Source organism: Canis aureus, chromosome 8 (assembly GCF_053574225.1).
Source record: "Canis aureus isolate CA01 chromosome 8, VMU_Caureus_v.1.0, whole genome shotgun sequence".
Lineage (NCBI taxonomy): Eukaryota > Metazoa > Chordata > Mammalia > Carnivora > Canidae > Canis > Canis aureus.
In genome coordinates, this window is record NC_135618.1 from 37,843,595 (window position 1) to 37,862,672 (window position 19,078).

Consider the following 19,078-nt stretch of genomic DNA (forward strand, 5'->3'; position numbering starts at 1 on the left):
AGCAGGGCTGGGGGAGGGGCAACACACATTCCCCAGGGGGTACCCGTCCTTGTGCACCTCCCCATCCTGTCTCCCTGCCTTGAGAGCTACCGGTGTGTCTGTCCAGCCCTCCAGCTCCTACGTTGCGTGCTCTACTGGCCCAGCCCATGGGCCCCACCGGGCCAAAGGGTCCAGACCAGTGTTCTACGGCTGGCCACACCTGCCCTCTGCTCTCCCCCAGTGCCCACCCGAGCCAGGAGGGCCCACTCTGCAGGGCAGCCGGTGTTCTCATGCTGGAGAGCCCTAAGGAGAATATGGTGTCAGCTCCCCTAGGGAAGGGCCCTGCTGAGAGCAGATGGGTGTTGCAAGGCTCTGGCTAGGAGAACTAGGGATCTAGGAAGAGGCTGATCCAGTGCCAGTCCTTCACCCAGAGCCCCACATCCACATAGGGCCGCAGGGTGCTCGCTGCGTGGCAGGGCAAGGACAGGTCAGCAGCCAGGACCACAGAGTCCATCCTGGGTCCTGCTGGGGGACCTAGGGTGGAGATCTGCCCGGTGCAGGGAAAAGGCAGGGTTCTGGGGCCCCCCAAAGCTTCGTATCAGACGGATTCATAGTCACTCAAAACGTCAGTCACTGAGTATTTATTCGGGGTCCTCAGAGCTCAGCTACACCTAGGCTGATGTGGGTGTGGTTTGGGGATGGAAGAAATGGGGGCTGGCCAGCCTAGCTCCCAAGCTGAAGTCTGAGGCCGTGGCTGCCCAGGCACCGTGAGAAGACCAAGGAGTGTGGCTCAGACCCGCCCCCCCCAGTTGCGTGTGGATGGAGAGGAAGCCCACAGTGGAGCCGGGTAAAGCAAAGGCACGAGGCAGTACCGGCTGGGCAGGATCAGTCAGGGTCCGCAGGTGGAGACGACCCAGCCAGGGCAGGCTGACCAACACAGAAGGTCCAAGAAGAGCAATGAGGAGCAGGGTGCTCTGAGGCCCAGCCAGGAGCCAAGAGGACCCCAACCTGATGCTGGCCCAAGTGTCGGCTCTGTCTGTTACAGGGTGACCCTGGGCAAATCTACAAAACAAGCCCCTAGGGATGAAGCTTTGGAGTCAGGAAGGCAGGTCTCTGTTTCCCCCAGAGGGGGAAGCAGGTGTGCTTAGAGAGAGGTTCCATCCTCTACAATCATGGTGGCCTGGCTCCCCCTGCTGGCCTCGTCCGCCTCTCTCCAGGCCTGGTTGCCGTAGCTGGGTCCTCAGGCCCCATCCACCAGGAGGTCACATACGCAGGGACACCCCCGCCTCAGGATGGGCCTAGGGTTCTCCCCTGCAGCCCCCATCCCCATAGGGGTCCCAGTCTGCCACTCCCACTCAGCCTGCTGCCCTCAGTGGTCAGGCTCCAGTGTCCACTCTGACAGCCACTGCAGGCAGGAGGCCTGTTGCGCCTCTGTCTCAGGGGGCTTGCTGGGGGGTGTGGGAGTGCTGCAAGGCACAGGGCACCCTTCTGTGGGATCAGGATCAGGAGCAGCCCTCAGGACCTGGACGAGCTGGTCCAGTGACTGCACCAGGGTGTGGGGGCTCCAGCAGGCATCGAGTGCTGGCACGAAGGGATCTGGTGTGCAGGCTTCCACACACTCGCTGTGGGTGGGGATACGCAGATAAAAGGCGTGCAACATCATGCGGAAGGGCTGGTCTTCTTGGTCCGACGCCTGCCCATAGGTCAGGTCCCCCACGACAGGATGGCTGAGGGCACTGCAATGCACACGCAGCTGGTGCGTCCGGCCTGTGGGGGAGATGGGACCAGTAGGGTGGGAGTGCCATCCCATGCCCACCCTCACCCGCTCACATCACCCCATAACCCTACTCCCTGTTGCCCTCTCAAAGCCCCACAAAACCCTTAGAAAGAGCAGATCTCCTGTTCCCTGTTACAAACAAGAACGCCAGAGATGCAAAGAGGAGTCAACTCCAAGGTCACTGCCAGGAGAGGCAGAGCCGGGAATGCTGCAGAAGCCTTGCGAGCTGTCCCGCTACCCTCACATCAAAGATAGCAAGGCCGTGTGTGGGGCAAGAGGCTGCAGGACGTGGGGTGCAAACAGCGGAGTGGCCCCAAGCAGGCTGCTGTGCCCCTGTGCCACCACTTCCTCTCGTGTGTGACAAAGATGCCACTGTACCCGGAGTGAAGAGATGCCGGCGCAAGGTGTTCACCATGTGGGGGGGCACCATTAGCAGACGGCAGGGGGCCTGGAAAGCTTCCCGCCCTGTCCCTGGCGCACCTGTGAGTGGCTGCAGCAGCACTTTGGAGACGGGATCGCCTGCATACAGCCCGTGTTCCAGGACTACCAGCTCTGTCAGGCTCGGTTTGGGGTTCTCACAGCCTGCGAGCAGAAGACAAAGCGTGAGCGCGGCTGGACCAGCGCCAGGCCCAATCCTCCCCAGCCCAGCTCACTCAGGGTCCTCTCTGGGTGCCATGTGCCCGGCGATCCCACCTTTCTGCCCTCCGTACCCTCTGTGCCCTCAATGCACATGGTGTGAGCCCGACCCTCTGTGCTGTTCCTGCCGATGGCATAGTTGATGGTCATCCGGCTCTCCTGCACGTGTCCCCGCACCTGCTGGGCAGAGTCACAGGCTGCTCTCAGGGCCACCCACCACGACCGGGGTGGGGACATTCGGCCTGCCGTGGTGGCTGAGAGTCGGAATCCCCCGCCTCGGGGCCTGGTCAGGCCTTACCAGAGCCAGATAGGCCTTGGTGACACGCCGCTCCTTGAAGCACTTGTACGCGCTGCCCGCTGCCGCCTTGTTCAAGGCCACACAGAGCGCCCCGCTGGTGGAGAAGTCCAGCTGGTGGCAGAACCTGGCACGGGGCGGGCGATCAGGGCTGGAGCGCCTGGGGGTGTCCACTGCCCCCCACGTAAGCTCCCAGTACCTGAAGCCGTAGTAGGTGTCAGGATCCGCTAACTCCGGGAAGTGGTGGCGCAGCTGCTTCTGGAGGGTGGGAGTCTCGCGCCACATCCTGCTGTCGATGCGCAGGTCCCAGTGCTTGTTCACCACCAGGAAGTCCCGGCTCTGGTACACCACGGACAGGTTCTCTACCCGGCCCGGCTCCATGGCGGGGGCCTGCAACGCGGAGCGCGTGTGTGCACGGGGGTCCCCGGGGCGCTGGTGGGAAGCCAGCCAGGCGCACGGCCCGCGCCCCGCTGCACCCCCATCCCGAGTGGCCGTCCCACCCACGCCCTGGATCCGGGACACGCGGCCCCGCGCCCGGCCCACGCCGGGACCGACCTGCAGCTGGGCAGTGCTGCCCGGGCCCCTCCAGGCAGCCCCCGGCCCTGGCTCCAGCACCCACCCCCGCACCCCCGCGCCCCCCGCGACCCCGGAGCCGCGCCTCGCTGGGCCCGGCCAGAGCGCGCAGCCCCGCCCACGCCACGCCCCCCGCCGCGGACGGACGGCCGAGCGGGCCAATGGCGAACGTCCGCGGCGCCGCACGGCTCGGGCCCGCCCCAGCTGCGCGCGCAGCCCCGCCCCCGCCCCGCCCCCGCCGCGGACGGACGGCCGAGCGGGCCAATGGCGAGCGTCCGCGGCGCCCGGCCCGGGCCCGCCCCAGCTGCGCGCGCAGCCCCGCCTCCGCCGCGCTCTCTCGTGGGCCAATGGCGAGTGGCGCCGGGACGCCGGCCGGGGGTTGGCGGCGCCGGGACGCCGGGGGCGGGCGCGGCGACGGCGGCGCGGGAGGTTCGGAGCGCACTGCGAGTGCGGCGGGAGCTGGCGCCATGGGAGAGCGCGAGCTGGGGCCGGGCGGGGCGGAGGACGACTTCCACGACCGGTTCGCGGCCGAGCTGGAGGTGCTGGCCGAGCTGGAAGGTGGGCGCAGGCCGGGGGGCTGCCCGGGGGAGGGGGCGAGCGGGGCCCCGTGCGCGGGGCGCGCTGAGCCGCGGTTGTCTGTCCTGGCAGGGTTGGCGGCCGGGTCACCCCGCAGGGAGCGCTGGGCCGCGGCGGGCCGGGCCGGGCTGACGCCCGAGGACGCCGAGGCCGGAGGGGCCGCCGCCCGCCCCCCCGCAGGTGGATGCCCGGGGAGCCGCGGCGGCGCGGGGGTGAGGCGGCTGGCGGCGCCCTCGCCGGGGGACGCGGCTCTGCCCCCCAGTACGTGCGCAGGGCCCGGGGCGCGGGCGGGGCGCGGCTGCGGAGGAGGGCCACCCACCACGACCGGGGTGGGGACATTCGGCCTGGGCGCCTGACGTCTGCCTCCCCAGCCCCCAGGGTCAAGCGGCCACGGCTGCAGGTCGTCAGGGAGCTGAACTTCAGGCCGGAGGAGCCGGAGGAGCCGCCGGGTCCTGACTCCCCCGCTGGGGACATCACCCCCCCGCCGAGCCCCGAGGTCCCCCCTGAGCTGTGGCCCGAGGGGTGTGTGGCTTGCCGGGTTCCGGATGGGGCCGGGGCCGGGGCCCTGGGAGGCGTCTGGGCCCTCAAGACGACCCCTCCTGTCCCTTCCCAGGCCCTCGGACGCTGCTGCTGACGGCGGCCTCCTGCGGGCCCCCGGGGCGGCCCGAAATCCTGTCCTGAGGCGGCCCCCTGTCCTGGAGGACTACGTCAGCGTGACCTCCACGGCGGGCTCCCGGGCCTTTCTGGTCCTGCGCGCGGACCCCGTGGGCACAGGGGTGCAGGTGGGCGCGTGCTGTCCTGACGGGCCTGGACCCTGCGGACCCTCCGGACACTCACCAGCCCGTCCCCCTCTCACCTCCTCCCTGGCTTCTTCTCTTTCGTTCTATTGCTTTTCTTTCTTCCTTCCAGATGCTCCCACCCAGAAGGCTTTTCTCCTTGGAATGCTTGCTTAGGGACAGGCCCGTCTTGCGGCTGGTGTGTTTGTGCTGGAGGATGCCCTTCTGGGTCCTGCAGCGCTGTCCGGAGGGGGTCAGTGGGGGGTTACGTTCTGGCAGGTGATGATTGCTGCACTCCCTTCTCGGCAGACACCTTTCCGTGACACCTGGTGGCGAGGCCAGGGCCGGCTGGATCTGTTGGGTGTGTCCTTTGCCTCCCTGAAGGAGCAGGTCGACAGCGAGGTGGGGCTTGCTGGGAGTGGGAGGGTGGCTCTAGGGTGCCTGCACGCTGGAGCCTTCCTGATGCCACCCTCTGGTTTTGCACAGCGGAGGCAGCAGCTGCTGCAGGAGGCCCATCAGCTCTCGGATACACTTCGCAGGTGAGACGGTGACCCCTTCCCCTTCTGTGGCCTGTATCGGGGGGCTGTGCAGTCCCTCCAGAGGCCCGGCGGCTCAGGCATGATGTTCTCCAGCCTCAGGTCGGAGGAGGTGGAGGAAGAGGTCCAGCCCCTGGGGGCCCCTGAGGAAGAGCTGGCCAACAGCCCGGATGGCTCCCAGCACTGCCTCTGGGTGGACGAGTTCGCACCCCAGTACTACACGGAGCTGCTCAGTGACGACGTGAGACCTTGTCGTTCAAATGTGACTGGCTTTTTTGTTTCCAAAGATGAACAGTGTGGAATTCAGCTAATCCTTGTGTCGTCAGCTCACAGGCCTTGGGGTGGGGGGAGATGGTTTTGATTTGCCCGTTAGAGGAATGGGTGGGGAAGCTGAGGTCAGCACTGCGTGGCCGGGGACATGGACTGGGGATCCCCCACCCGTGCCTGGAGCTTCTCTGTCCTTTCCTGCTGTCATAGAAGCTGGTGCAGGGATGCCCCTGGGGGTGCTGGGGGCTCCTGAGGGGGTCAGAGTTGTAGGGGTGGAGGTCTGCTATGAGCCTCACTCTGTCGGTCACGGGTTGGGTGGCCAGGCACTGGTCACCTGTCACTTAGTTTCAGCGTCTTTGTGTGTTTTTGGGGCTCCTGATGGGTGGATGTGAAGGGCAGGGTGTCCCTGGTGCTGGCGGTTCCTCCAGGCTGTGCTTCCCTTTCTGTAGTTCACTAACCGCTGCCTCCTCAAGTGGCTAAAACTGTGGGACCCAGTGGTGTTCGGCCGAGAGAGGCCTGCTAGGAAGCCAAGGCCCAGCATGGACCTGGCCCGAGGTGGCAAGGAGGCCACAACCTCCAGCAAATGGAAGAGCCACGAGCAGGTGCTGGAGGACATGCTAGAGGCTGACCTGGACCCGAGCCGGCGGCCCCGACAGAAGGTGAGTCCTGCTTGGCTGCTCCCCACACGTGTGAGCCCAGGGGCGATGCTCTCTCGGCCGTCGGCACCTTTGCAGCTTCCTGGGGCCACGAGGCATGTTTATCCCCCCCCCCCCCACGGGCGTTGTAGCATCAGGGTGTTGGCGTGGACTGTCGGTGACGCGAGTTGGAATCTGAGTCTGTTTAATGGCTTATGTGAAGCCTGTGCTGTCTAGAGGACCCTGGTTCTCCTTTGAATGCTCATGGTGACGGTGGTCTCTTGGGCTCTGTTGTCCCAGTGATGGCCGAGTTGCTTGTCCCCTGTGGGACTTCCTCTCGCTCTGTTGCATCGGCGGTGGAGCGCGAGCCTGCTGGAGTCTGTTCTTGTGCGGTCACCGCAGGGGGTGGGCGTACGTTCCCCCCCCCCCCCCCCCCAAGTAGCAGGCTTCAGCCTGGCGGTTGGGCGTTGGGGGGGCTCCCCTGGGCACAGGGGGTAGCGTATCCGCATCTCCTTTGTTGTGGCTTCAGGTGGCGCTGCTGTGTGGGCCCCCGGGGCTTGGCAAGACCACCCTGGCTCACGTGATTGCACGGCACGCTGGGTACAGCGTGGTGGAGATGAACGCAAGGTGAGGGGCGAGGAGGCCAGTCTCCAGGGCCCCCATCTGTCCTGACTGCACCCTAAGACCCCAGTGGTTGGAACGGAGTTGCTTTCTCACGGCTGGGGTTGCCGCTGTGTCTCAGGGCAGCCTTGAGGTGTAGGCGTAGCGGCTTTGCCCTGGGAGGCTCTCATCGGGGACCCTGGTTGCAGCTGTGGCCAAGGCCACGCTGCCTTGACGGCTCCCCCCCGCCCCCCCACTGCTTCCAGTGATGACCGCAGCCCTGAGGCTTTCCGCACGTGCATCGAGGCGGCCACGCAGATGGAGTCGGTGCTGGGTGCTGGCGGGAAGCCCAACTGTTTGGTCATCGATGAGATCGACGGAGCGCCCGTGGTGGGCCTCCTGGATGCCCCAGTGGGTGGGCAGGTGGGTGGGCAACTGGCTAGGGCTTACTGCATCCTCCTGGCATTCCCTAGGCTGCCATCAACGTTCTTCTGAACGTCCTGGACCGCAAGGGCCCACAGGATGCAGAGTCAGGGGGTCCGGGCGTTCCCACTAGTGGGGGACGGCGGCACCGGGCCGACGGGGGGCTCCTGATGAGGCCCATCATCTGCATCTGCAATGACCAGTGAGTGGGGTGGAGCAGGGCTTTGCACAGGGCGGAGTGCGGGGGGGCTCCCCAGGAGGGTGGAGGGCCCTGGGAGGGTGTACCGCCAGCTCTGCCTGGCCACCTCCGCCCGCTGGGCTGTGGCACCCACCCTGGTGCGCGCCCATACTCCTGCAGGTTTGTGCCGTCCCTGAGACAGCTGAGACAGCAGGCCTTCCTGCTCCACTTCCCACCCATACTGTCCTCGAGACTCACGCAACGGCTGCAGGAGGTTGGTGAGGGCTGGGGGTGGACACGATGAGGGGCTGCGTGGCCGACTACAGGCTGGGGGGACGCGCCCCCTGTCCCGGCCCTGGCCCCCTCTGCCTCCCCCAGCCTCCAGCCGGCCCTGGGACATGACTGCACCGGTTTGCTCTTTGGCAGTAGGAGGTTCCAGCAGGGACCCAGGCGGGTCCGCGGGGATCTGTAGCTGCGGTTCTCCCGTGTTCTAGGAAGAGGGGGCCTCGGGGTAGGTTTCCCGGGGAGCATCTGCCCACCCCCCTGCCCCTCCCTGCAGATTTCCCTACGGCAGGGCATGCAGGCTGACCCAGGTGCGCTGGCAGCTCTGTGTGAGAAGACCGACAACGATATCCGTGCCTGCATCAACACGCTGCAGGTGGGCCAGTGGGCGGGGGGCCGCGGCCGGGTGAGGCGGGGGAGGCCTCCTCTCACCAGCTCCCACCACCCTGTGTCCAGTTCCTTCACGGGCGGGGCCGGCGGGAGCTGAGTGTGCGGGCCGTGCAGACTACGCGGGTCGGGCTCAAGGACCAGCGCAAGGGGCTTTTCTCCGTGTGGCAGGAGATTTTCCAGCTGCCCCGGGCCCAGAGGTAAGCACGCGGGCCTGGGGGTGCTCGGCCTCCCCCTCCATCCCCTTCTGGGGACCCACAGAGCTTCATCGGTGTACAAACACCTGGGCCGCTCTGGGGAGCGAGGGCGATGAAGAGGCGGGGTGCCCTTGCAGCCTTGGCACCCCTCTGCAGGCAGCGCTGGGCCCAAGACCCCTCCTCTGCCCCACACATGCTCCTGCTCGGCGATGGGCACTTGGGCCCAGGGCCCCGTGCTGCCGAGGCGCCTCTGACCACGGCTGCGCAGCGCCTCCACCGCATCCTGCACGTGGCTGCGTCCGCAGGCGAGCACGAGAAGGTGGTGCAGGTAATCTCGTTGCATCCCCAATGAGACATTTTTGGGGGTGTTGGTAGGCTAGCATCTGGCCGTGTGTGTGTCCCAGAGAATAGGAGGCGCTTGCAGTGATGTCAAGGAGAGGGATGAGCGAGGGTGGCGGACACGGTGCGTCAGGGAGACCTGTCAGAGGTGACGGCAAGCCGGGACGGGCCGGGGACAGGAAGTAGCTGGTGCCTGGTGGGATGGCCGGGGTGAGCTGGCAGCGATGGGGGGTGGGTGGCACGGCCCGAGTCAGAGCTCGGGAGCGTTCCCGTTCTGGACGTGAGCTGTGGGAACGGGAACGTGGGGTGGAGCTGGCAGGGTGAGGTTTTGGCTTGAGCAGGTGGCAGAGATGCCCCCACGCCCGGGAAGCCTGGTCTAAGCCATGTCCCTGACTAAGCAGCTTTGGATTAGTGGTTGGAGATCTGCATAAATCCGGAAAGCTCTACGGGGAGGGGTGTGCTGTGCCCCGAGGGCAAGGGAACCTCACGTGGCACAGGAGCAGGGGCTCTGGCCTCAGCTCTGGCCCACAGGACTTCCTTCGGGGAGGGGGTGGGTACTGGAGCCTGTGGGCTCCTTGAGGTGGTGGGGGCGGCGTGAGGGTGTTTCCTGCATCTGGGTTGTGGCCAACAGTGGGGGCAGCAGGCTGGGCCTTCCTGGCTCCTCTTTTGGGGCCTCAGGGTCCCGTGCTGCTGTTCGCTGCTGCCCCAGACCCTGGACTTGGCAGGGCAGGTGGGAGGTGGAGGGTCCCATGGGGGGTGCTTATACAGTGGGCTGCACTGAGGCCGGGGGTTCAGAGGCCCACCCACCTGCTTACCCCCAGGGCCTTTTTGACAACTTCCTGCGCCTGCGGCTGCGGGATTCCAGCCTGGGGACCGTGTGCACGGCCCTCGACTGGCTGGCCTTTGATGACCTGCTGACCTGCACCGCCCACCACGGCCAGAGCTTCCAGCTGCTGCGCTACCTGCCCTTCCTGCCGGCAGCCTTCCACCTGCTCTTTGCCTCTAGCCACGTGCCGAGGATTGCGTTCCCCAGCAGCCAGCAGGAGGTGTGCCCCTGCCCCCTGCCTGGGGCCTAGAGTCTGGCCCAGGGACCCTGGGTTACCGAGGCCCAATCCACCCTGCATCCTAGGCCCAGAGCCGGACGAGCCGGACACAGAACCTCATCCACACACTTGTGGCGGGCATTGCACCTGCCACCCGCAGCCGGGCCACGCCTCAGGCTCTCATCCTGGATGCCCTCTGCCTGATTCTGGACATCCTTGCACCCAAGCTGCGCCCTGTGAGTGCTTTGTCCAGAGTGGGGGGTGTGGCTGCTGGTGGGGCTGGGCCCTGACCACGCTCAGCGTCCCTGCCCACTGCCCCCTGCCCATAGGTGAGCACGCAGCTGTACAGCACTCGTGAGAAGCAGCAGCTGGCCAGCCTCGTGGGCACCATGCTTGCCTACAGCCTAACCTACCGCCAGGAGCGCCGGCCCGATGGGCAGTACATCTACAGGCTCGAGCCGTGAGTCCGCAGCACCTGGGGTGGGTGCCAGGGGCTGGGTGCCAGGTGCTATGGCGGTCACTGGGGCAGGAATCTCAAGGTGCAGTCTCAGCGAGGTGTGAGTCTCACTTTTCCTGTCTGTGGGGCAGTGGTAGGGGGCGGTTCCAACTCTGCTCAGTTCCAGCTCCGCTCTTGCCCCAATACAATTGTGGCATGGCTCTCACTGCTTCCATGTCTCTCCGGGAGCTGCCCTCAGGGCTCTGCTGGCCCATTCTGAGATGTTCCCTGGGGCCATGCTGCCCAACCAACAAGAGGGCCAGTGCTCAGCCCCCTTGGGCCATTTGCAAGGAGGCAGTAACGGTGACAGTTCCAGGTACTCCAGCCTTGAGCCTAGATCTTGCCATATTGTCTCATTTCTTTATCTTGCAGCCCTGGGGCGGTTCCCTTCTAATGCCTGTAGGCAGTTGGGGAAACTGAGGCTTGGGGTGGGTGATACCCTGCTGTTCTGGGGCTGAGGCATCATATTGCCAGGACGAGCCCCACGCTGCAGCTCTTAGTTTTTGGCATCTGGGACTGGTGTGGGAGGTAGCCCCTGCCTGTGCCTGTTGACCGGACACGTCTCTACTCTGAGACCAGGAACGTGGGAGGAGGTCTGTCGCTTTCCTGAGCTGCCCGCCCGCAAACCCCTCACCTACCAGGCTAAGCAGCTCATTGCCCACGAGATTGAAATGGAGAAAATGCGGCGGGCAGAGGCCTTGCCCCGGGTTGGGGATGGCCGCAGGTAAGCCTACCCCTGGGCTCTGGGCCAGAGCCAGGCTTAGAAGGGCAGGGCTGTTGTCCCTGGAGTGACCCTGCCTGGGATGTTCTCACCACACCTTGCTTCTGCAGGTGGACAGGGGCCCCCAGGGGCCACGGCTCCACTGGGCGGTGCTGGGGAGAAAGAGGCACAGCCACCCACCTCACACAGCCAAGAGGAGCAGTGGCTGGAGCAGCGGCTGGAGCGCATCCTGAAGAAAGCAGCTCTGGAGGAACAGGTGTGAGGGGCAGGGCTGGTTCTCAGCCCTGGGGGCCTGCCACGTGCCTGCTGCTCAGCCAGGGGTGGGGGTCCCACTGGGCCCATTTCTCATCTGGTCAAAAGGGGGCCTGCTCCTACCTTCCACCCTGGGCCCGGCTATGGTAGGAAGATGCTGCTGTGGGTGGTGGGGGATCAAAGGGATCCTGGCCCCCGGGAAGGGGAGGTGGGCATCTGCTCCCACGGCCTGGGGCCATTGGCTCCTCCCTGGGTTGTGGCCTCTCAGCCCTCCTGCCATAGTGGAAGTGTCCGCCAGGGGTCTGTCCCTGAGAGCCTGACCCACCTGCCTCCTTTAGCCCGAGAGGGATTTCTTCGGTCGTGTGGTCACGAAGAGAGCGGCCCCCCTGAGTGCAGGTGCGTGGGGGCGGGAAGGGCTGGAGGGGCCAGGGCGAGGTGGAGGAGCAATGATGTGGCTTCCGCAGGAGCTGTGGCCCCCGAGACAGACGTGGCTGAGTGGCGCATAGGCAGAGCAGTGGGCAGGAGCGACGTCTGGTTTCGCTTCAAGGAAGGCGTCTCCAATGCTGTGCGGCGCAGAGTGCCCATCAGGGACCTGCTGTAGCCGGGGCTGCACCCAGCTCCTTAAGGTCTGCTGGACGGCCCGGGTCTACACCCAGCTCTGTGACGCCTGCTGGACAGCCCGGGTCTACACCCGGCTCCGTGAGGCCTGCTGGACAGCCCGGGTCTACGCCCGGCTCCGGGAAGCCTGCTGCACAGCCCGGGTCTACACCCAGCTCCGTGACGCCTGCTGGACAGCCGGGGGCCCACGCTGGACACCTTAGCCCGTGCAGGGGGCTGCAGATCCATATGAGATGCCCCAGGGCCCACACCCGATGCTGTGTTGCTTTTTCTCCATCAGAAGATGTACAAAATCACAAACACTCTCAAAAAGTCTTTATAAAAGTCACACGTTTACAGAGTTGTCCTCCCTACAGAAACGAGAATCTGGGGGCGGGGTGTGGGGGCCTCACAGGATGGCGCACTTGCCCTTCTCTACCCATGGGTTGTTCTTCATCAGGTCGGGGTTCAGGAACGGGTCCTTGGGGATCCCATCCTCTATCCACTTGAGAAGCCTGTGGTTGGGGATGCTGAGGTGAGCAGGTGGATGCAGGGGTGTGGGCTGACGCATGCAAATAAATACATATGGGGCAGGGAAATGAAGTGCAGATCAGGATCAGCGGGTGCTGGGCCGGGTGGGGTCCTGGGGACTTACTCAGGGATGGTCTTCGACGACATCTCCCTCTTGAAGGCCAGCTGGTATTTGAGGCTCTCCACCTCTTTTTTCATCTGGGGCACGTCCCACTCCTCCATGGCGTCGGGAGCTTCGGAAGTGGCCAGCCTGGGGCTGCAGGATACAGGAGCGAGCAACAGCCAGGGGGCTGCCAGCCTGCCGTCATCCCCTCGGTGCTCCCTCCCCACCAGGAAGGGAAGGAGCCCACCCTTGCACGCTGACTCCCAGTGTAGTGCTTGGGAGGTCCCCACGGCTGTACCAGCCCTTTCCCAGGCTCCATGTAGGCAACCACATTGTCCACAGGGTGCAGGGCCTGAAGCTGAGGCCACGGTAATGAGGCCTCATGTGCCTGCTCCTGGACCCCCATGGGGCTCATTAACTGCAGAGAAAACTTTCTACTCTGAGCACGCCTCTATTCGCTGAGCATCCTCACCTCCCAGCCCCCCTTACCTCCGCCTGGTCTCTTGGAGAGAAGGGGCAGCGTTTCGGCGATAGTGGGACCAGGCACCCAGCACAGATGGGGTCCCAGAGCCCACCCTCCAACTGCCAGGCCCACTTCCCGCTCCGGGTTGCAGAGGGAGCAACCCAGACCCTCACGTGAGGGGTGGAGCAGGTCTCCGCCTGCCTTCCCTGCTTTGCAAGGGGAAGCCTCCCCGAAGGAAGTTCATTTTGGGTCTGGGAGGATTTGGCTGCGATTTGCATCTTGACCCAAGGAGCTGGGGGGGAGTCGGTGCTGAGGGTCTTGGGGTCACAGGCTGCACAGCGGGTCTGGGACTCAGTGGCTGCAGCATCCTGCCTGCTGTCACCGCCGGCACCTTACACACGCTGCCTGCTCCGCTTTCTACTGTGTACCAACCCGGCAGAGCGGGACCCCCCCCCCCCCCCCCCCCCCCCCCCGCCAGGGGCCCAGGGGATGGTCCCTCTCTGGCCCCGGGACCCTGCTCCCATCTCTGGGGGCTGAGAGCCAGGGGATTGGCTTCCTGGCCCTTGGGAGGGTGGGAGGGTGGGCGGGGGTCACGGCGGTGGCCCTGCCTGCATCAGCCTGCGGAGGGGCCTCCAGGCTGGAAGATCTCCGTGTTGGGGGCGATGGGGGTCGGCCCTGGCCGGCTGGGGACGAGCAGCCACACTGAGTCGGGCGGGGGAGCCGCGGGGGCACAGAGTCGGCCTCTGGAGGGGCAGCCGGAGGGGCCGGGCGGTGGTCCCCACCCGCAGCCCCCGGGGCTGGCGCCCCCCTCCCAGCCGGCGGCCTCGGGGCGGTCTCTCCCGGGGCGCCCGCCCTGCCCGCCCTACCTGCGCGCCGCGCCGCCGAGCCGGCCGCCCGTCCCGCGCGCCCCGCGACGCCCCCGGCCACGCCACGGCGCTCGGCGGCACTGCGGGCGGCGCGCACGGCAGGACGCGGCTTCCCTCCGCCCGCCCGCAGCGCGAGGGGCTGCCGGGGCTCGGGGCCGCAGGACCGACGGGCGGGGGCGCTCGGGCGGCTCAGTGCGGCGGCACCGGCCGGCCCCGGGAGGCGCCGCCGTCCTGCTGCGCCCTGCTCCGCCCCGCTCCGCGCAGGGGCCCCGCTCAGACCTACCTCGGAGGGTGCCGCCGAGGGCCGAGGGCCGATGATGGGGAGCGCGGCCGGGCCAAGTGAGCGGGAGCGGCCGTGCCCCGCACAGCCCGGCGGGGCCCCGCCCACTCCTGCCACCTGGGGCCGCCGGCACCGCCCCCTCCCCCACCCCCACCCCCGGGCCTATCCCGGACCTGCCGGCGCCTGTGGGGGCCACACGCCAGGTGGACAGTGCGGAGTCCGTGGCCGGGCACCAAAGGCTTCCAGGCCCCGGCAGGCTGGGGTCGTCGGCCGGTGGACGGCAGGCACGAGCCTCGGCAGTGCCCACGGATGGGCAGTGCCCACTGACGGCCTCGGGCGGCCCTCCCCCGGAGCTGAGTCGCCCCCAGGTGACCTGGCCCTGCCCCCCACTCGCAGGCCAGCGGCAGGCCGACCGGGAAGCTGCCCTGGGGGCACATCCACGTTTCCGTTCACCCCGAGGGAACAGACTTGACCTGTGCAGGCCCAGGGGGTGCTCAGGGGTGCCCAAGCCCAGGGTGAGCAACTCCGGGGGCTCTGGGGAGGGGGGTGTCCTCCCTCAGTGTGCACCTGTCACATATCTGCCTGGCTCCTCAGCCGGCCCGTGATGGGACCTAGCGTGGGACACTCGCTCTGCCCTCGCAGCCCTTAGGGTAGGTGCCATCAGCGATGGGGCCACATCCCCTTGTCCTCAGACACGATGCCCTGGGTGTGTGTGGCAGGCCCCACTGCCCAACTCTCGGGGGAACTGTGCCCTTGGGGCCATCAGGTGACGCAGGCACCAGGCTGCATCCTGGGCAGGGGGGCCCTGGGCAGCAACGGCGGCCGCAGGGGGCAGCAGCGCCCAGCTACTCAACCTCGATCCCGGTAGAGGTCCGGACCAGGCCTTTGGCAGGAGCTCTGGCCACCTCCTCTGGGCTGGGGGCCTGCGAACAGTCATCCTGTCTTCATCTGGGAGGCAGGACGGGGTGCCCCCTGCCCCTTTGGGCCCCTGAGCCCTCCCTGATGCGATTCTGTGAAATGGGGTCAGCTGTGCCTCCCTGGCCCATCTCACGCGTTGACACGATGACGCATCAGGAGGCACTTCTGGAACTGGGGCACATCAGGAAAGTGAGGGATTATTTTTATTATGGATTTATGGGGGCAGGGGGCTTAGAGCCCAGGGCACTGCCGTCATCCCCAGGGCAGATGGCCAGCGGTGCTGGCCTCACTCCAGCCTGGAACACTGTCGCTCTAGCCGCCGGGGCTGCTGTGCACACGGGGCGGCAGCCTAGGGCAGGGCGCACGTTGGCCCTTGGGACTGGCCAAGGTTTGGGCTGAGACCCGGGCCAGCCCGACCCGGCGGCCTTCTCTTCAGACCACACAGGCAGAACTGGGCCCCGGGACCAGGCTTTGGTCCGACAGCATCTGGAGGGCCCCCCGGAAGAGGCCCTGGCATGACCTGGGTCACCCATCAGGTGTGACTAGGGTCTGCTCCCAGGCCCTGCCCTGCAAGTGGTTTGAATGCTGCACCACTGTCACAGGGAGGCCAGTGTAGACGTGCACCGCGGGGACACCTGAAGGCAGCTGGGCGGTAGGGCGCACTGTCAGGACAGTGGTGGCTGCGTGGGGTGCGGGGTCCTGCGTGTCTCCTGTGGCTGTGTGCTCTCTGGTCTCTGGGCGCCGGCCACACCTGCCACTGCGTGGCCTCTCCAGGCTCAGAAGTGGCCCTGAGCTGATCACATCCCCCCGTGATGGAGGCCACAAGGCTGTGTGGCACCCCTGCTGGTGCACAACTGTTGTCCAGGGCCTGAGGACCCAGGTTTCTCACCTTCCTGGGACGCTGGATGGGGTGGGGGGCAGTGACAGCATATCCTCCAGGGGATGCCACCTTACAGATGCCCAGAGCCAGTCCACAGAGACTAGATGCCGTGCTGAAATTAGCTCCACTATCTGGGCTGCTGGTGGGACCCAACATGCTCATCGTGGCCTAGAAACAGCCGCTCCGGGCCCCGCTGCTGGGCTCCTGCCAAGTGGGCAGGCGGGCAGTGCGGGCTAGGCCTCTGGGGGCCGTGGTGGGCACAATGGGACCGTGGCAGGACCTCCCCCAGTAGTGCTGATTTCAGTGCTCAAGAGAATAAACACCCAGTGTGTGTGGGGGGCCATGAAGAGGGCTCAGGAGGAGGGGGGAAGGCCCCAGCACACTGCCCCCCCCACCACTCTGAGCTGGCAAAGGCTTCTGAATGGCACGCTGGCCACCCAGGGCCACCTGAGAGCAGGACACAGCCCAGAGAGGCCGGAGGCAAGACTGCAGCTCTGCGTGACTGCTGGGGGGTCAGACCCACTGCACCCCCAGGCCACAGACACAGCCCGAGGGCTCTCAACAGGTATGGTGACCACAGCCAGGTAGCCCCACGGGAACACACTGACTCGTTTCCTGCCCCTGCATGGTCTGGCGGGCAAATACCAGGCCTGGAAAACCAGAAAAGAAATCTTTTATTTCTCTTGTTAATCAGAGCTCATAAAAAAAATGAGAGTGTTTTTCCATAATCTTTGGGAGGTTGAAAACGACTCAAAAATAACCCAAGCGCTCTTAGGCTGACGTGTGCAATTAACGTAAGACGCGATTCTAGGGCAGCCTGGGCGGGAGGGCAGCTCCGGCCTGCAAGACCTCTTAAGGCAATGTCAGGGAGGCCGCGCTGGGCCACTCAGCTCCTTGTCCCAGCTCTGTGGCCAGTGAACAATGCCAGGCCCCTCTGGGCACCTGGCCCGGGGGCTTGAGGTCTCAGGGAAGGTGAGACCCATAAAGCAGCTCCCAACACCAGCCAGAGGGACTTGAGGTTTCTAAAACATATGAACCTTCGAAGTTACAGGGGCCCCATCTCATGAAGGTCTGTGGAGGGAGCCTGTGATGCATGGAAGGTGCAGGTGAGGCCGGTCGTGTCATGGGCTTTCTGACTCCTGTTTGCAGGCTGCCTACTGTCCCCTTTCCCAGCAGCCCCCTGGCTGGCAGAGCTGCCTCCCTCGGGCAGATGCTTACCTTGAGACAAGAAAGGTAGAGCAGGGATCCCTGGGTGGCTCAGCCCAGGGTGTGATCCTGGAGACCTGGGATCGAGTCCCGCATCGGGCTCCTGCATGGAGCCTGCTTCTCCCTCTGCCTGTGTCTCTGCCACTTTGTCTCTCTCAGGAATAAATTTAAAAAAAAAAAAAAAAAAAAAAAAAGGTAGAGCAACTTTGCCTGGTCACCTGTGAAGAAGGGGTAGCTCAGTGCTGGCCTCCCTCACCCCCCCCATTTCCCCCTCCCAGGGCCAGTGGCCATGGCCAGTCCAGCGGGACAAGTCCTTGGAAGGGGTCATCCTGCGCTGAATGTCTCATCTCTGGTGAGGCACAACTGTGCTTTATTGCCTTAGGCTTCCTGCTACCAGACAGGACTGGATGGTGCCAGTGGCCTGTCCGTGTGGTCCCCAAGTGCGGAGACGGGCACCACAGCCTGCACATAGTCGGGCCTAGGTCTGCCACCTGTGCAAGCTCAGGACACTTCAGCACACAGCCAATTCTGGTCTGGCTACACCCTCAGGCCGCGTGGGGTCACTGCTTCATGAGCCTCATGCCACTTGGGGGTCCCAGCACGTCAGTAGGGAGTCTACGGGACCACACCCCAAGGCACACGCACCACAAAGGGAGGTGATGTAAGCATTGGACCACGAGGCCGTCTGGGCATCGGGCTCGTAGGGGCACAGGCTGCTCTGAGGGCTTGGCATCCTGCAGTGCCTGCTGAGCTGACCCTGGTTCCACTCGGCAGGGGTGGCGGCACCACTGGCATGTGGATGCAGGACATGCACACCGCGTTGGGGTGGTAGGAAGGCCCCTGTGTTGTGTGTGGCCCCTGACCCGGTGGACAGCTCATCCTCTGCTGGGGGACGGCACTGAGTGTTCCCCCAGGAGGATGTGTGAGGGCCAGGGCAGCTCCCTGAGCAGCACGTGGAGAGCGGCCGGACACAGAGACGGGGCAGAAATGATGTCCATGGGGGGGGGGGGCGGTGGGGAGCGCCCCACGCAGCTGTCCACGCTGGAGGGGGGCCTGGGGGCAGCGAGGCCTTTTCTTGTGCTCCCGCGGGACGTTGGGCTGCGCACACCTGAGGCGCCGAGGCCGCCACGTGTCGGGGATGGCGATGGGGCTAGAGCCCGGACAGGCTGGTGCGGGGGGTGTGTGCGGAGAGGAGCGGTCACACGTGGGAGTCCCGGGGCGCGTGGGGGCAGCTCAGGCCAGCCCCTCAGACGTGCAGGGGCTGGCCGTGTGCGCAGTTCCCAGGGCGGGGAAGGGGCACAGGCGCCTGGTGCTCTGCGACGCGTCCAGGGTGCCCGTAGATTCCCGCCATGGCCTGCGAGGCCCCCGCGGAGGCCGCTCCCCCTCGGGCCCAGGGCTGGGGGACGTGGTGCGGGCGGTCTCCTGGTCTCGGAGTACGGGCCGGGCCGGGCCGCGGGGCGCCGCCAGCATCCCGGGCGCTGTGTCCGGAGCAGGAGCCTCCGGCCCGTCCAGCTCCGCAGCTTCTCGTCCCGGGTGAGGCCGCGCGGAGCCCCCGGGACGCTGCCGTCCCCGCGAGTCGCCGCGCGGTCAGCACGGCCCTTCACAGGAGGCAAACGCTCGCTACAGCGGGGCCGAGAGCCGGGCTCGCGTCCGCGTCTGTCTGTCCGTCCCCCCCGCCCCCTGCGTCGCTCCCCGCGACCCTCACCTGCCCCAGCTCGGACCGCCGGCCACGAACCTGAGCGCACGTCCCGCGGGCTGGAGGCTGTCGCCGCGGCGGCCGCACACGCCCCGGCGGCCCCCGCTCTCACCCGAGGGCGCTGAGGGACGCGGGGCACGGGACCCGCCCGGGCGCCGACTCTCCCTCCACTCGCGCACTTCCGTCTTGGGAGGCCACTTCCGGGTGAGCGCCGGAAGGGGCGGGGTGTCCGCAGCGACTGGGCGGGGTCTCGCGGTAGGTCGCGGTGGCGTTGCAGTCCCGGAGCCGGGCGGTGGCGTCGGCGCGGCGGGTCCGCGGGTAGCGCGGGCAGAGGGAGCTGGGGTGTCGCGTGGCCGCCCGGCGCTGCCTCCCTAACGCGAATTCCTTGTCCTGAAGCTGCTGCTGCTAGGACACAGCCTGAGGATTCTGATGCCCATCTCTCAGAACTAGTTCTAGCTCCATTCTTTTTTTTTTATTCATAGAGGCACACACACACACACACACACACACACACACAGAGGCAGAGACACAGGCAGAGGGGGAAGCAGGCTCCATGCAGGGAGCCCGATG

The 19,078-nt window shown here is 66.2% G+C and overlaps 3 protein-coding genes across 9 annotated transcripts; 1 reads left to right on the forward strand and 2 right to left on the reverse strand.

Annotated features, from left to right (window-relative positions):
• Positions 1 to 604: 604 nt before the first annotated feature.
• On the reverse strand, positions 605 to 3,347 carry RPUSD1 (RNA pseudouridine synthase domain containing 1). Of its 2 annotated transcripts, none has more exons than XM_077906017.1 (6): positions 3,243 to 3,347; positions 2,887 to 3,077; positions 2,691 to 2,814; positions 2,467 to 2,569; positions 2,237 to 2,338; positions 605 to 1,746 (listed from the first exon to the last, which is right to left on the reverse strand). In XM_077906017.1, the coding sequence occupies exons 2-6, from the start codon at positions 3,066 to 3,068 to the stop codon at positions 1,349 to 1,351; spliced, it is 909 nt and encodes a 302-aa protein (XP_077762143.1). In that variant the 5' UTR covers positions 3,069 to 3,077; positions 3,243 to 3,347; the 3' UTR covers positions 605 to 1,348. The 2 variants fall into 2 exon arrangements, with proteins under 2 accessions (XP_077762143.1, XP_077762142.1); XM_077906016.1 differs by having other exon boundaries at positions 2,467 to 2,572.
• On the forward strand, positions 3,067 to 11,922 carry CHTF18 (chromosome transmission fidelity factor 18). Its single transcript, XM_077907035.1, has 24 exons — positions 3,067 to 3,122; positions 3,277 to 3,818; positions 3,909 to 4,097; positions 4,208 to 4,358; positions 4,450 to 4,618; positions 4,922 to 5,014; positions 5,099 to 5,151; positions 5,245 to 5,389; positions 5,865 to 6,074; positions 6,580 to 6,677; positions 6,917 to 7,040; positions 7,124 to 7,275; positions 7,432 to 7,525; positions 7,811 to 7,909; positions 7,990 to 8,120; positions 8,274 to 8,445; positions 9,278 to 9,502; positions 9,586 to 9,735; positions 9,829 to 9,959; positions 10,029 to 10,038; positions 10,586 to 10,719; positions 10,768 to 10,972; positions 11,307 to 11,364; positions 11,433 to 11,922. The coding sequence occupies exons 1-24, from the start codon at positions 3,067 to 3,069 to the stop codon at positions 11,567 to 11,569; spliced, it is 3,528 nt and encodes a 1,175-aa protein (XP_077763161.1). The 3' UTR covers positions 11,570 to 11,922.
• GNG13 (G protein subunit gamma 13) lies at positions 11,885 to 18,677 on the reverse strand. Of its 6 annotated transcripts, none has more exons than XM_077906022.1 (3): positions 18,548 to 18,677; positions 12,221 to 12,352; positions 11,885 to 12,080 (listed from the first exon to the last, which is right to left on the reverse strand). In XM_077906022.1, exons 2-3 carry the CDS (start codon positions 12,316 to 12,318, stop codon positions 11,975 to 11,977), a joined length of 204 nt encoding a protein of 67 aa, XP_077762148.1. In that variant the 5' UTR covers positions 12,319 to 12,352; positions 18,548 to 18,677; the 3' UTR covers positions 11,885 to 11,974. The 6 variants fall into 6 exon arrangements, with proteins under 6 accessions (XP_077762148.1, XP_077762147.1, XP_077762145.1 ...); XM_077906021.1 differs by having other exon boundaries at positions 18,518 to 18,646; XM_077906019.1 differs by lacking the exon at positions 18,548 to 18,677 and adding an exon at positions 13,812 to 13,924.
• Positions 18,678 to 19,078: the final 401 nt, after the last annotated feature.